Source organism: Rhipicephalus microplus, chromosome X, assembly GCF_043290135.1.
Source record: "Rhipicephalus microplus isolate Deutch F79 chromosome X, USDA_Rmic, whole genome shotgun sequence".
NCBI lineage: Eukaryota > Metazoa > Arthropoda > Arachnida > Ixodida > Ixodidae > Rhipicephalus > Rhipicephalus microplus.
In genome coordinates this window covers 377173768-377187482 of record NC_134710.1, presented here as the reverse complement: position 1 = coordinate 377187482, position 13715 = coordinate 377173768, and the positions used below count along the sequence as shown (strand labels likewise).

At 45.0% G+C, this 13715-nt stretch overlaps 1 protein-coding gene across 1 annotated transcript in view; it reads left to right on the top strand.

Moving 5' to 3' along the window:
* LOC119161051 (nose resistant to fluoxetine protein 6) overlaps positions 1–13715 on the top strand; it is a 323287-nt gene that overhangs the window by 196834 nt on the left and 112738 nt on the right. The window contains exon 2 of the mRNA XM_037413375.2: positions 11755–11984. Coding sequence (XP_037269272.2) covers positions 11755–11984 — 230 coding nt within the window. The remainder of the gene's footprint in view (positions 1–11754; positions 11985–13715) is intronic.

Sequence of the window (13715 nt, the reverse complement as noted above, 5' to 3'; positions counted from 1 at the left end):
ATATATATAGATATATATATATACATAAATATATATATATATATATATATATATATATATATATATATATATATATATATATATATAAGGTCATTATTTCGAGTTATTTGCTGTACATTCCGAAGGGTTTGGGGAAAGCCAAGATACGCAAACGTCTATTAGGATAGCTCGAGGCCTCGCTTTAGAATGATAGGGATGTACATATACAGGGAACAGATTCAGTAAATACATACACACAAACATAACTCCAGAGTCTATGTTGTGACAGACAACTTCGGCCAGGTGGTGAATGAAGTGACACGTGCCGCACGCTGGGTAGTCGACCAACGTCGCATTGTGATAACGTTTCTCTTGAAACCTTATGCCTTGGAGAGGGCCGGATATGAACGGGACACGACGCAAATGTGATGCGAGACATGTCATATCTCCCTCGAGACTCTGTGCTTCACTTCCTTGCGACGGGACTCTACCGCATTCTCCCCATATAGCAGCGCCTCTCTCCTCTTCCGCACGTCGCGCCCCTTCGCTATATATGGAAGATCACGTTGCCATGGAAACAAAGGAAGGTGGGCCGGAAACGGTGCGGTACATTGTGAGATGTCCGCGGAGAAGCATAAATTCCTATCACGAAGTCGATATACACGATGAGGGAGGATCTCGCGCAACAATCAAGGACGAAACCTGAGTAGACCAGGAAAAAATTTAAAAAAAATGGAAGAGTCTGTTCAGTGAGGAGGCTGAGAATAACAGATGAGGTTGTATGCCCCGAGGTGATTGGGATATAAGCCGGGCGGGAAGGGACGAAGTTAAGCGCTGTAGCCCCGTCGATAACCGCGCCTCAGTCATTGTTCTCTGATCCATGCACGACCGCGTATGTTCTGGGTTCTGGTCGTCTCTATAGAGCATATTGTACTTCGATTTGGTCTGCATGTTTCTTGACCGATAAGGGCTCCGTCTGAATGAATCGAACAGTCGAGAGCCGAGTGGCGTTCTTGTTCTGCGTTAAGAGTCGATGAGTAGATTGCAAATCTGTGTTGCTACTACGCTCACGACCGAAATCCTTTATTTCCGCTGATGTTTTATCCCTTCATTTAACTTCTCTAGTACTTATTCTACCATTCTGATTGAAGTGCTTAATAATGTCACAATATCGCTTTCATTACGCCTGAAACATCAAGCAAGTCACGCCGAAAGTCATCACGGATGTTTAAAGCGGCGGTTACAGTTTTTGAAAAACGTATGAGATTACGCCACGAGTTATAAAAATGCCACAAATTAGTATGCCTAAAGGCAGGTTGGTGAGCTTTAAAAGGAAGGAACGAAAGGAAGGAAGGAAGGAAGGAAGGAAGGAAGGAAGGAAGGAAGGAATAAGTTGAAATACCCCTTTTCTTCTTTCAAGCGCACCCGGGTTCCATCTAGGAGCAGCGGAAAGCAAGCTCATCCCCAAAGTATAATGTTCTTGTATAGTACATCTGCTGAATGCACAGACCCCACGCTTAATCTGCGAAGCTAAGTGTTAGGTGCTACACAGCAAAGGGTATGCACTTTAGGAAGCTTCTGCACATACTGCTGTACCAAAAGAGGACAAATGAGTTCACGTGCAGCGAAGAGGAAGCTTTTCAGCACATGTGTCATTCGCTATCCCAGAGCAAGAAAAGAAACCCACGTCTGGTCAACGTACCTGCCCTTTCTAGCTTCCCCCTCTCTCTAAACAATGGGGGAAATGACGGCGAGTAGCACTCGCGTCTAGTTGACCTCCCCACCTTTTTATCCACCTTCTTTTCTCACTCTATCCGGGTGATGAAGGGAACGTGAACAGCTACGAACGCGAATAACCTAAGCAAGCTCGAGTATGGTCTCGCATGCTTTTCATGTAGCTATATGCACTGTCACAGTTCTGAAGCGCTCATGTCTTGTGATTCGCATTGTATTGACTTGTGGCGTCTCCCGACGAGTCGTGGCCAGCGCATATGCGTGATCACAATAGCCTGCATGCATATGAGGTCATAACAAATCAAGAATATTTCTTCTGGAAGCCTTGCAAGAGCAGATAACTTCCGATGCGCGGGTTTTCGCATGCTGTCCTACATACCGTTTTCCGCAGCGGCAAACGGGTGCTGCCGCGTTTGAACACGTGATCTAATGGCGGTCTCTTTTCGACCGTCGACGATGGCTGGCCGATTCACCGCCACCACTCCCTAGTTGAAGACCAGCGAAGCGGGCGCAGCGTTTATAGGGTTAGATGTTGACCTGGCAGGCAGTGCGGTGAGCGCCGGTGTTTCATATACTCTCACATCGTCGCCCGGCAGCACAGCGGGCTCAGCCAACTGCTAACAAGTAGGCGCTTAGCCATGTCCTCGATACGGGAGAAAGAAAAAAAGTGTCTGCTCTTACCTCCTTTCTTCACCTTCTAATGAAGAGCCACCTGTATAGTGAGACATATTTGCTTGCTGCACTTGCCCGCGCCTGCATATTCTGCGCCACCCGTTTCTCGCCGTAGGCTGTAGGCCAACGTCCGCCACGCGCCACACCATGGCCGCGCCGCCGAGGAGCAGGCCACGATGCTTCGTATGGTGGTGCCATCTAGTTTTGCTTAGAGAACCAGCTGTGGAAAAGCGTCTATACTGCCGTATGCTGTCGTATGCCGGCTTATGCTGCAATCGCTTGGCGTAACGCAGGCAAAACCACCTACAAAAATAGAAAAAAAGAAGGAAGAAGAAAGAGGAAAAACATATAAAGAACATAGAAATAAATAATATAGATAAAGAAAAGAAAAGACCGAAAAAACTGGGAAAGAAACAGAAAGAGAGGGGAAAGAGAAAGCTGAAGAGAAGCAAAGAAGGTGACTCCGCTCCTCCGCACTTTCCTCATGCTTGGCACCGCTAGTGCGGAGCTGCATAACTTCTTTAAATTTCGGGCAAGCGCATGAAAGAACATGAAACATACTTCATCGTGAAGGGCCGGCCGTTTGGTCTTGGTGGCCTCAGGTGGCGGCTCGGTGTCCCTGTACTCAGGTGGTATCCTCGGCCTGCTGGACAGTCGATTGATTGATTGATTTGTGGGGTTTAACGTCCCAAAACCACCATATGATTATGAGAGACGCCGTAGTGGAGGGCTCCGGAAATTTCGACCGCCTGCGGTTCTTTAACGTGCACCCAAATCTGAGCACACGGGCCTACAACATTTCCGCCTCCATCGGAAATGCAGCCGCCGCAGCCGGGATTCGAACCCGCGACCTGCGGATCAGCAGCCGAGTACCTTAGCCACTAGGCCACCGCGGCGGGGCTGCTGGACAGTCGAGAGCTGGTCGTTACGCTTCGGACTTGTGCGGATCTCTTCGCAGAGATGGCGGCGCATGAATAAAAAAGAAGGAAACGTTGAGGCGTTCCACTGCTAATTTTACACTTGAACACAGGAGAGCGCAACAAAATGCTCTCAACTAGTATGAAAGTGACTGACGCCAGCGCTCGTTGAGTGGTGGCATTTTAGTTCATTATGTCATAATATTCATCGAAATTAATTTATTTATTTATCTACAATGTTGTAGATAACTGAACTCAGAAGACCATTATGCAATTATATCTCTGAGACAGGCAGACAGAAAAAACCGCAGGTATGAAGAAAAACTAGCGAAACCAAAAATCTGTTTTATATTCCTCACATGAGTGGACGGGGAGAGGAAAGCAGGAAGGTTAGAGATTACGAGGAAACAGCTATCTTCGCTGTATATCAATTCTCACAGCAAGTCACTTTCATCCAGGGGAGGTCTAGCACATTAAAAGTTCTAAAACAACAGAGTACTTTCAATAATCGAGCCATACGAGACGTATGACAGAAGACGCTGAACTGAAACTGTTTAATGAAAACTAAAAAGTGCCACTCGCGAATTTATTTTTCACTCAATCAGGCCCCGAAAGAAAATGCAGCAGGGAAAAAAGGCATAAGAAGAAACACAACCATGGACGTACCAATCTTCAACTAATGAGGTCGTTAACCTGGGTCCCGGCAGAGTGTAGCTAACAATTTTTTTGTAACAGAGCACCGCTAGCAGAAACCTCGTTAAAAAAACGCCAGGCCTGCGTGGAAGGCACAACACAGTCACAGCGAACGCTAGAAGCACCGCCTTTCAGAGCCTTTCAAAACACTTTTGTTGTTGTTGTTGTTGCTGTTGTTCTTGTTTTTGTTGCTGTTGTTGTTGTTGTTGTTGTTGTTAATGTTGTTGTTTTGTTGTTGTTGTTGCTGTTGTTCACCTATTGATAGTGGCGCGTATTCACCACTATGGGGGATTGGCCAAGAATCGAGTGGTTTTAATAATTACTGTTCAGATTTCGAATAATGGAGGTATAACAGAAATATTACCGATAGCCTAGGAAAATGTGGTGCTTAATGTAATGCATACAAATATTTACATAAACGAATTTATCCTTAGAACAAAGCATTAATCTGATTTTATACGTATATAATTATGTGGACATGTTAGGATATTGGAACTGGTTAATTAGTCAACCTATTAGTTTTATCAATATAGTCCAGGACGGCCGCGCATACTGTCGCATTAGAGAAACCAAAACTGGAAGCTCCAAAAGACAAAATGACAGGAACAGATAAGTCCATACCAATACCACGCAAAGGTATTTTTAATAGAGTTTTTCGTAATGTGTTAAACCGCCTGCAGGTCAAAAACAAATGATCTATTGTTACAAGTTCATCAGAAAACGCCCACAGTGGCGAAAGTGCCTGAGCAGACCTGTGTTTATAGAAATTTAGGTTTGGTACCCGGCAACGCAGCCTTGTGATAGCTACTTCTTGTTAACGAGTGCGGCAAAAATCTCTTCGCCAGGGGTATAATAAATGGCGATATTCTGTAGAGTTTGTTAGTGCTGAACCTCTAAAGACTTCCATAAGCGTCTCATTGGATAACTACTGCAAACACACTGGCTTGATACCCACAAGGGAATCAATATTAAGTTTTTAGGGTCGTAGGCCGGCATTCGCTATGCTATTTTTTGTCATTAACCTGAGAAGTGTGGTATCTGCTAAACACTTGCGAGGAATTTGGTGCCAATTGTTCATGCAGTGGCTGACGATGATGAGCAATTATCGCTTAAGTGGGTATGCGCCACAGTGAATAGAAGAACAAGAACAAGCTTTTGTAATGGGTTGGATCATTGGATGACCCACTCGTTGCGCAATTTGCATTGTGCGATGACTGGTTGTTTGTTCGCTGTTTTAAAACGCTTTACAAGTCGTACTAACGCGATTGCTTTCCCGACATCAAGCCTGCCTAAGGCAAGTTTGCCAACAAGTCCCAAGCACCGGTGTGGCTCAGTGGTGGAATACCGGTCTGGCACCCAGGGGACCAGGGTTCAAGCCCCACTGTGTAATTGGTGCCAGGTTATTTCTCTAATTTGGCACGATGTGGTTACGGACACCGGTGGCGGCGGTGGAAAACTGTGCGTGACCCGAGTTTGTGATCTCATAATAGATTTTCCTGTAAAATGAGCACAATAGTCCGGGGCTGCCATGGCGCTCGTGTAATGCTTTCCTTATTTTACGGGCTGACATTGATTAGTTCATCTCCCAAAGCCACCGGCCTTCTCGTCAGCGCTGACTTCTTATCTGGGATGTCCTGCACGGGCACAGCTTAACACTTGGGCGAGCTTTCTTTTTATAATACACATATTTTTTTTACTTTCAGTGGCATGGAACCAGCACAGTGAATTCCGAAGAATTGTTTCCAGGTCGTTTTTGTTATCTTCAATGTAATTATTGTTTTTGCCACTGACGCTGTCAGACGCGCAATCAGCTCGAGAAAAATAAAAATACCGCGTCATTCAAGGCAGCTGAAGTTCTCGATAAGGGCACCTCGAAACAAAAGGCATAGGATGGAACCCGACGTAAGGCCGCCCAAAAAGGCAACCTTAATCTAGTGAAGGGTGCAGTGACTCTTATTACGCTCTGTCTATAGAAGTGCTGATGCAATGCGTTGGAATTAGGCGTCTCTCGTGAAAGGTTCGCGAACTGTCGTTTTCATGATATATGCGCTAGGGTTGTGTACCCCCCCCCCCGTCCCCCATGTCACGCATTCCCCTTTCCACATTTCTTTGTTCATTACTAGGAGTAGTTTACATATGGTTTCTTGAAAGAATACATATACATAGCTAGGAGCGAGAATTCACGTTGCGTTGGCCCGTTATAGGGGCATGCTCAATATTATAGTTTAATACGATGTAAGTTTTACGAGCTCGTGAAATCGGTTTCGTTGCATGTAATGAAGCAGTTTATACAACCTTGTCCAGTGAATGTCATCCTGTGCACACGCGGGACAATACAGATAAGGCGTAAACGCCGACAAATTGTGTAGATAGACTTGTGAGAGAACAGATTGACATCAGCCCTTAAGATAACAAATGCATTATTACCCACGAACGCGTCCCACTTTTCATCAACTTGCGGCTTGGTGTGTTGGCAAAATGGTTCTCATTTCTGCGTAAATTGAAATAACCATCCCCACAGAAAGATAGCCAGAGGTCTTCTCTGTTATATAATTGAATAAATAAAAAATAACTTATCAAATAAATAAAAGAACGCCAGGCCTGCGCGGAACGCACAGCACAGTGACAGCGACAGCTGGAAGAGTGGCCTTTCAGACCCTTTTCTAATCACTGTTTGGATAACAGCTACAAGTACACCTGGTGGGTACCTACTACGCCATATATAATGAAGGAAACAAAATAACAATACTTTGGTCCTGCGGAACTCGAATCGTAATTTTTGCATAGTTGGCCGGTGCTCATTAAGCTATTCTTCGTAATTCTTCGGAGAAGTGCTACACACTTATGCCTGAAGTGGGTATGCGCCACAGGTAATAAGTGATCAAGAAAAAGCTTTTGTAATGGGTTGGAGTGTTGCATGACCCACTCGTTCCGCAATTCTCAATGTGTGACGCCTGGTTCTTCCTTTGGTGTTCTAAAACGCTTTATTAACCATAATAACGCGATTTCTTTTCCCGACATCAAGCCGGCCTATGACCAGCTTCGAAACGAGTTCCAAGCGCCGGTGTGGTTCAGCGGGGGAATATTGGGCTGGTATGCAGATGACCTAGGTTTTAATTCCATTGCCTTCTCGATGTATCTGTATATACTGATTTTTTATTTATTTATTTCTTGCGATACTTGTTACGGACACCGGCGACGGTGGCGTATACAACGCCGCACGTGAATTGTGTTGTGATATAACAGCTTGCGCTGTCATATAGCGTGACGACGGGTCCGACCTCGGGAGATTTGTAGAACATGAACCAACCAATAATACATGGGTGAGGTTCGATAGGACGTATAAGATCCTATCACTTATTAGGGACGACGGTAATTCCTTGACGTGCGCGGCCATCCAATATACTAAGGCAGTGAGGAGCCGCCACGCAGAACATGCGGCCGCTCAATTTACCACGGTCTCTGCACTGTTTGTTTCGTTCAAAACCCGTTTGAGAGCACTGCATGCCAGTTGGGGAGGAGCGCGGTCACGTGCTTCTATTTCTTATTTTCCGTGGTTTCTTTAAATGCCGGAACGAAATCCCCATGTAGTTGTGCGTTGCTATAAATGAATGGATTGATCGTGTTGGAAAGCGTTATACAACATAAGAAAACATACTTCGTCCTTAAGTTAATTTTATTGCATAAATAATTTGGGTAAATAAGTAATGAGGAGCAATATGAAAATGCCTTGACGAGTGTCACATGACGGCGAACCATATGTCCATATTTCGGCAAAATGCGGAACTCACTAAAACTCACCCAGAAATATTCTTTTCCCGGCTTAAGTGGAACCACAGTGAGTGAGTGAGTTGCAACATTATTGACAATGTCGGGAAGCATTGTGTGGGGTGGGGATACAAGAACCCGAGCTTAGGTGACGGCCTCGAGTCCTTGGACACAGGTGACTGCCAGGGCGTGCCGGACGGCCTACGATTGATCAGTGAGGTCATGGCTGAGCCGAGCCGCCTTCCATCGCGCCTCGCGGTTCAAGACTGTCACGTATAGACGGTTCACAACAGACTGTTGTTCGCTACCGGTACACTCCCACAGCATGTTCTGCAGTGTCGCTCTGGGTCCACATGCTTTACAGTCGTCTAATATATAAATGTCTGGGCAACAGAGCCGTAGGATCATTGGGTTTGGGTATGTGTGTGTCTGTAGTTGCCTCCAGAGTCACGAAAAACTTCCTCAAGCGGTCTCGCTCGGACTCCGATTGGCGGATATGTTCAGCAAAGTGTCAACAATGATTAACCAAAATATTAATCGCTCTTAGTCACTCAATGGCTCAATTTGAGTTTGTGTGAGTGAGCCGACTGTCGAGTCCACCAGCGCACAATTTGTTCTTTTGACCATAGTGTCAATGCTCTTCAGCGCCAATCACTCGCATATGCAGTGCTCTACTAGGCGCCCTTTGATCTTGTACCTTTATGTACGAGTTATCAGAGGTTTCCAGTCAGGAAATTTTTACATAAACAGATGACTCACGAGATACTAATACCAGCAAGTTTTAATGAAAGAATTGACGAGGTGAAGATCAGAGCCCCTCTGCGTAACTTACGCCTCTGATCAATAATCATTGAGCTGGCGTATGAACTGTAATGCGTTAAAGCATGTATGAAGAGATGTGAGGGTAAACGTGAACCGACATATGGCTGATAGTAATGCTGAAGTGGAGTAGATTGGACCCTAGGTCAACTGTGGAACGCAGCCAGGCTCACTTAAGAAATATATTTTTCGCTCAGGGCTTACCCAAACTCAGACTCACAAGAGAGAAGAAATTAGGAGAAAGGCGGGGAGGTTAACCAGTGCAGAGCCCTGGTACTGAACTGACTCGAAGCCGAACTGATCAAGTTCGCCCGGGCGAACACAGGCTAGCTTTCACAACTCGATCTGGGTGTGGGGGAGTGAACTCACGTTTCAGATTGCCCCACCGACTTATGTTGTGGGTGCCATTCATTTGAGGTTAGCCGCTTAAAAAATATTTGATGCTAGTGGCCTAAAACACGCTGCATATCTGAGAAAAAGTGATTTCCACGACAAAGCGCACCCACAGGCGCCGAACTCTTTGTTGCATACTCCTTGATATGGTGCGCATACACTACCTCCTCAGAACAACTACCAGTCGGCGTATAGCAGGCGTAACGATGTCATCTTACTGTCTGCAATGTCCGCAACAATTTACCTTAACGCAAAGAAGCTGATTGTTTCTAGTGTCATACAGGCTAAGCTTTTTTCGCAGTTAACAGGCCAGCATACCCACAGACCCTAATGTAGAAAAAGAAAAACTTTTGCGCTTTGGAAACCCAAAGAAACTGATGATGCGTTGGTGGCGAAATAGATTTACCCGATAGGTTAGTACAGTTTGATGAAATCGGATCTCAAGTGATCTTACGGATGCACTGTTTAAAGCGTCTTTTTAGTATATGTTGCAGCAGTATTACTGAGGTAGCTCTAAGAAAACCACCTACGTAGTGCAGGACTGCTCGGTTTTAATTGAAACGGAGGCATAACTGAATTTAAAGTATTTGCTGCAGCTCATTTCTCTTAACCGGCAGCATATTGGCCTCACGCTTCAGCTGGATTTTATGCCTTATGTCCTGTTTTTATAATGCGACTTGTTGGGCGCACATGCAATAATGCGAATGTGCAACGTTATACTGCAGATTGTATAGCGATATTCTGATGTGCTGCGTCAACTTTAAATAATCTTTTAAGTGCGTCACCATAAAGGTAGTTTTGAGTTACGACAGTAGGCGTAAGTGAATCAAGCTCCAATGCATGTTTTTGTCCTCTTCATTATTCGTCGTTAAGAATGAACTACCAATGCGTCCGTTCACTGCGCGCAATAGATTCACTCTCCTTCATTTTTTACCTTACAAAATGCATTGTTCTCGATATACAACTGAAACAACCAGGTAGTTATCAGGGATCGCAATGCATGCTGTTCGAATCATCTCTGTGGTCTCAATTCTCTCTCACCTGCGCCCCTGGCCCTAAAGTTAGCAGGATGTCTATATATGCGCAAGTGGATGAGTCAGTGAGTGACATCATTATGCACAAAGGTGGATAGATGTACAAATCATGCATTATGATTTCCGCGTTCATACATCTTTGCCGAATTAGGCAGCTCTTGCGGCACGCTGTTTTGCCGTCGGAATGATGGATACTTTTAAAAACAATATCTGCATATGATGCCAGGCTTACGTCTGTAAAGTTGACTTTTTATGTTACCCTGTTTTCCATTTGTTGGATGGGCCACTATCATTACTATTTGTCTCAGTTATTGCACTTTCGCGTATTGCTCAGCTAAACGTCAGCCAATATTCAGCCAAGAGGATAGGCGTACGTGTTATTTCATGTAGCCTTAGCGTATAAGTGCAGTCTCGAAATGTAATTATTTTGTGGGTTGCTTTTTATTTCAGAGAAGTAGGCATAGCAGTTGCACATCAAAAATTCAAGACTGTTAGAGAGACAGTTAAAGTTTCAAACGTGGCACTCGGGCTTCGCCGATCATTCTCACTATGGATAATTTGTGTTTCGGAATGATATATGTGAAAAAGGTTAAAAGGTCTCTTATGTCGGTTAAGTTAAAGGGTTAAAAGATTTCATTTCTGTTCTTTTTAAATTGATAAACGCTGACAGCCGGCAGGCAGTACCTCACTAAGTGAAAGCACGTGTTCCAGGAAAAAAAATCATCACCAGTGGAACATTTACTCCTCACCTTCTTCGTGCAGAGGCAATAGCTAAGGTTGAAAAACTTAATCTATTGTTCTTCCTTTCGTTGTCTGTTTTTGTTTTTCGCAGACTAACCAACTTCATGTTACCAATATCTCTCTGTAAGTCTAAATTATTCGCGTTAGGGAGAGGCAATTTGAAGTGACTGAACGCTTATATCTTTTCGGCAATCTATCTGCTACTATGACCATGCAGTGTGAAAATGAGGTGCAATCACAAGACGATTTCGATGTCTTTGTGGCCTTTCACATGAAGCCAGGCTTTCTACTATGTTGTTCGTGGGCTTATACGAGGAAGACAGATGGAGATAAAGAAAAAATAATAGAAACAAAAATTGGCGAAGGTTTTACCAAGCCCCGCAACGCTTGAGAAGGCGAAACTGGGCGATTTTAGAAATTAATCTTGTTGCTTCTAGCTTGGTTTTGTAAAATTTATCTAGGTGATGCTATAATTTATTTTTACGCAACTGCGGATGAAACTGTGACTTATTCGATAGCTGGGTTATATGGCGAAGAGCAAAAACAGCCATTCGCTGTTAATAATAACCACCAATAACAGCATGATCCCGTTTGCCTTTCATGTGGGATTGGTGGGGAACTGCTGGGGCATCCTTCTACGCAAATTCTACTCAGTAAAAAAAATTTCATTTCATTTATAAAAGTACGCTGAGGTGGTGTAGTGGTTACGGTGCACGGCTGCTGAGATGTTCGCGAGTTCGATGCAAACCGCGGTGGTGGCGTTTTGGTGCAGCCGAAATACTATGGAGACCCATGCATTGTTTGGTGTCGGTGCACGTTAAAGGTCACCAGATGGGGAAAATCTCTGGAGCCCATCTCTGCGGCGTCCCTCGTAATCATTTTGTCGACCCGATATTCTTACCTTCAATTTATAAAGTTCTCTATTACTGCACGTAGAAGTGTACTAAACTGAGAGTCTTCGCCGTACTCTTGAATGAAATCTCTTTTGCGTTTCTTTCTGTCAGTCCTGGATGCGGCGGGAAAGCCTGCGGGCGGAATCCTGACGGGCACGCTGACGGCCTTCGGCTCGTACGACCAATGCGTCGCCATCGAGGCCCGAGACTCACCGGCGGAGGAGCCCCGGTTCACGGGCCGCTACTGCACCGTCGAGCTGAGGCCGCCCATACCGAAGCGGCCGCGCTACTACACGCTTCACGACCAGGTGCAGCTCTTCAACAACACCACCAGAACCAAGGTATGTGTACACATGGAGGTGGCAGCAGAATAGCAAACAGGACACGAGATATGATAAGGAAATGCGGTGTTGATTGTGATTTCGCAAGAGGCCGTGTTAGCCTGGCCTACATATCCGGCAATCGTTCCGTCTGAGCATCTCCTCAACTGTCGGTATGTGCCAGCATGTGTTTGAGAGCCAATTATTTCGCAGGAAGGCAATCAAAATTTGTTGCGCACTCCTTCTTGTTGCCACGCGCCCTTCAGGAAAAAGGACATCTTCAAGTATTTGTTGCCCATGACCAACCCTTTGGAGGCTGCGTCGATTGACGCTCCTTCACTTTAGAACTGCGGGCAAAGCAGATGCAAAAATCCTCAATGCCTGTGACGTCACCACATTAAACACTAAGACGGGAAGCGCATCACCCTGTCTTGAATGACCATACCGGGGTGTCTGCAGAATTAGTTCTGATTTGGTACAACAGAGCCACTTGCTCTAGGGAAAGTCAGCTGATTACATATGCTTGACGTAGAATCACGTGGATCTCCTGAAGTGATTGCAAGTTACGTCTTTGTTGTTCCGATAAGTTGTTCGAGCTCTTACTTTTGTCAGCGCTTCGCGTGCAAAAGCAAAAGTGCTTTCGTTGCCCACAGTAGACGTGGGGTGGTAGCAAGAGAAACTTTACATTCTTGCTGTTGCCAATCAGATGTTTACCGAGTGCAAGAAATTGTTGTGGTGAAAAAACGCATTGTTAGTAGCAGAACCTGCTGTGGCGCGTACTCATAAGCGCATGGAAGGGTCAAGTTCTGAATGAACTCCACTTCTCTCGTCTTGGCAATTTCTCGCGTGCTCTTGCCACGAACTTCGAATGAGCTACAAAAAAAAGTTCTCGTCTTTTGTTTTTTTTTTCTTTTTCCGACATCACGTCAAACGCCATTCACTTAACAACTCATCGCTTGCATTATTTTTTCATTGACGGGTGAGTACCCGGCATGACTTATTTGAGCAAAGGCAGGAAATTTGGCGTCACAATTGCGCACAACTTACTATAGTATACAGCTGCTTCAGAATTTTGCCAGAACGTGATGAACACACAAGTTTTCTCCTGTGGAACTAAAAGGTCATGTAGATAGCGTAAGAGAAGCGTCAATGGTTGCCGTGTACCTTGCTTCGTCCCATCTAAGTTAGACAGTAGTGAATCACGGGTCACCACACTAGTAATCAACTCATCATTAAGTTTACTTGTTTTATGCCTAAACTTTTGTTTATCCGATAATTTTGCCGTACGTTTACACGCCGTTATTCACGTAAAAGAGCTGCAGCGTCACACATTCTGCAGGCATTCTCTATTATAATTGCAAGGGTATGAGCTCAGGTGGTATTTACTGCACGCAATGAGCCTTCGTGGAGGCCTACGTATTTTCTAGAAGCCTACCTGAAGAGTAGACAGTGCAAAAGTCAAAACGGCAGAAAATCGGGGACCGTGCTCTTGCTTTCGGACGGCACGGTAATCTCGATTCCCGATTTGCCAACACCAATCTTACTTTCTGTTTCTTTTTGCTGAAGCTTAGGGTAGGATCCTGTCACAAGAAAAGAAAAAAAAAACGAGAAAGGACGAAGGAAACAAAAGTGACGTGACATGGCCTGACCGAGCGTCTGCAATGATTTCACTGTCTTTGTCTTAGTTCCGGCTTTTTTTTCTGTTTATACATTCGGAACATCGCGCCCCAACTTGCCAAACAATGCGTCTTA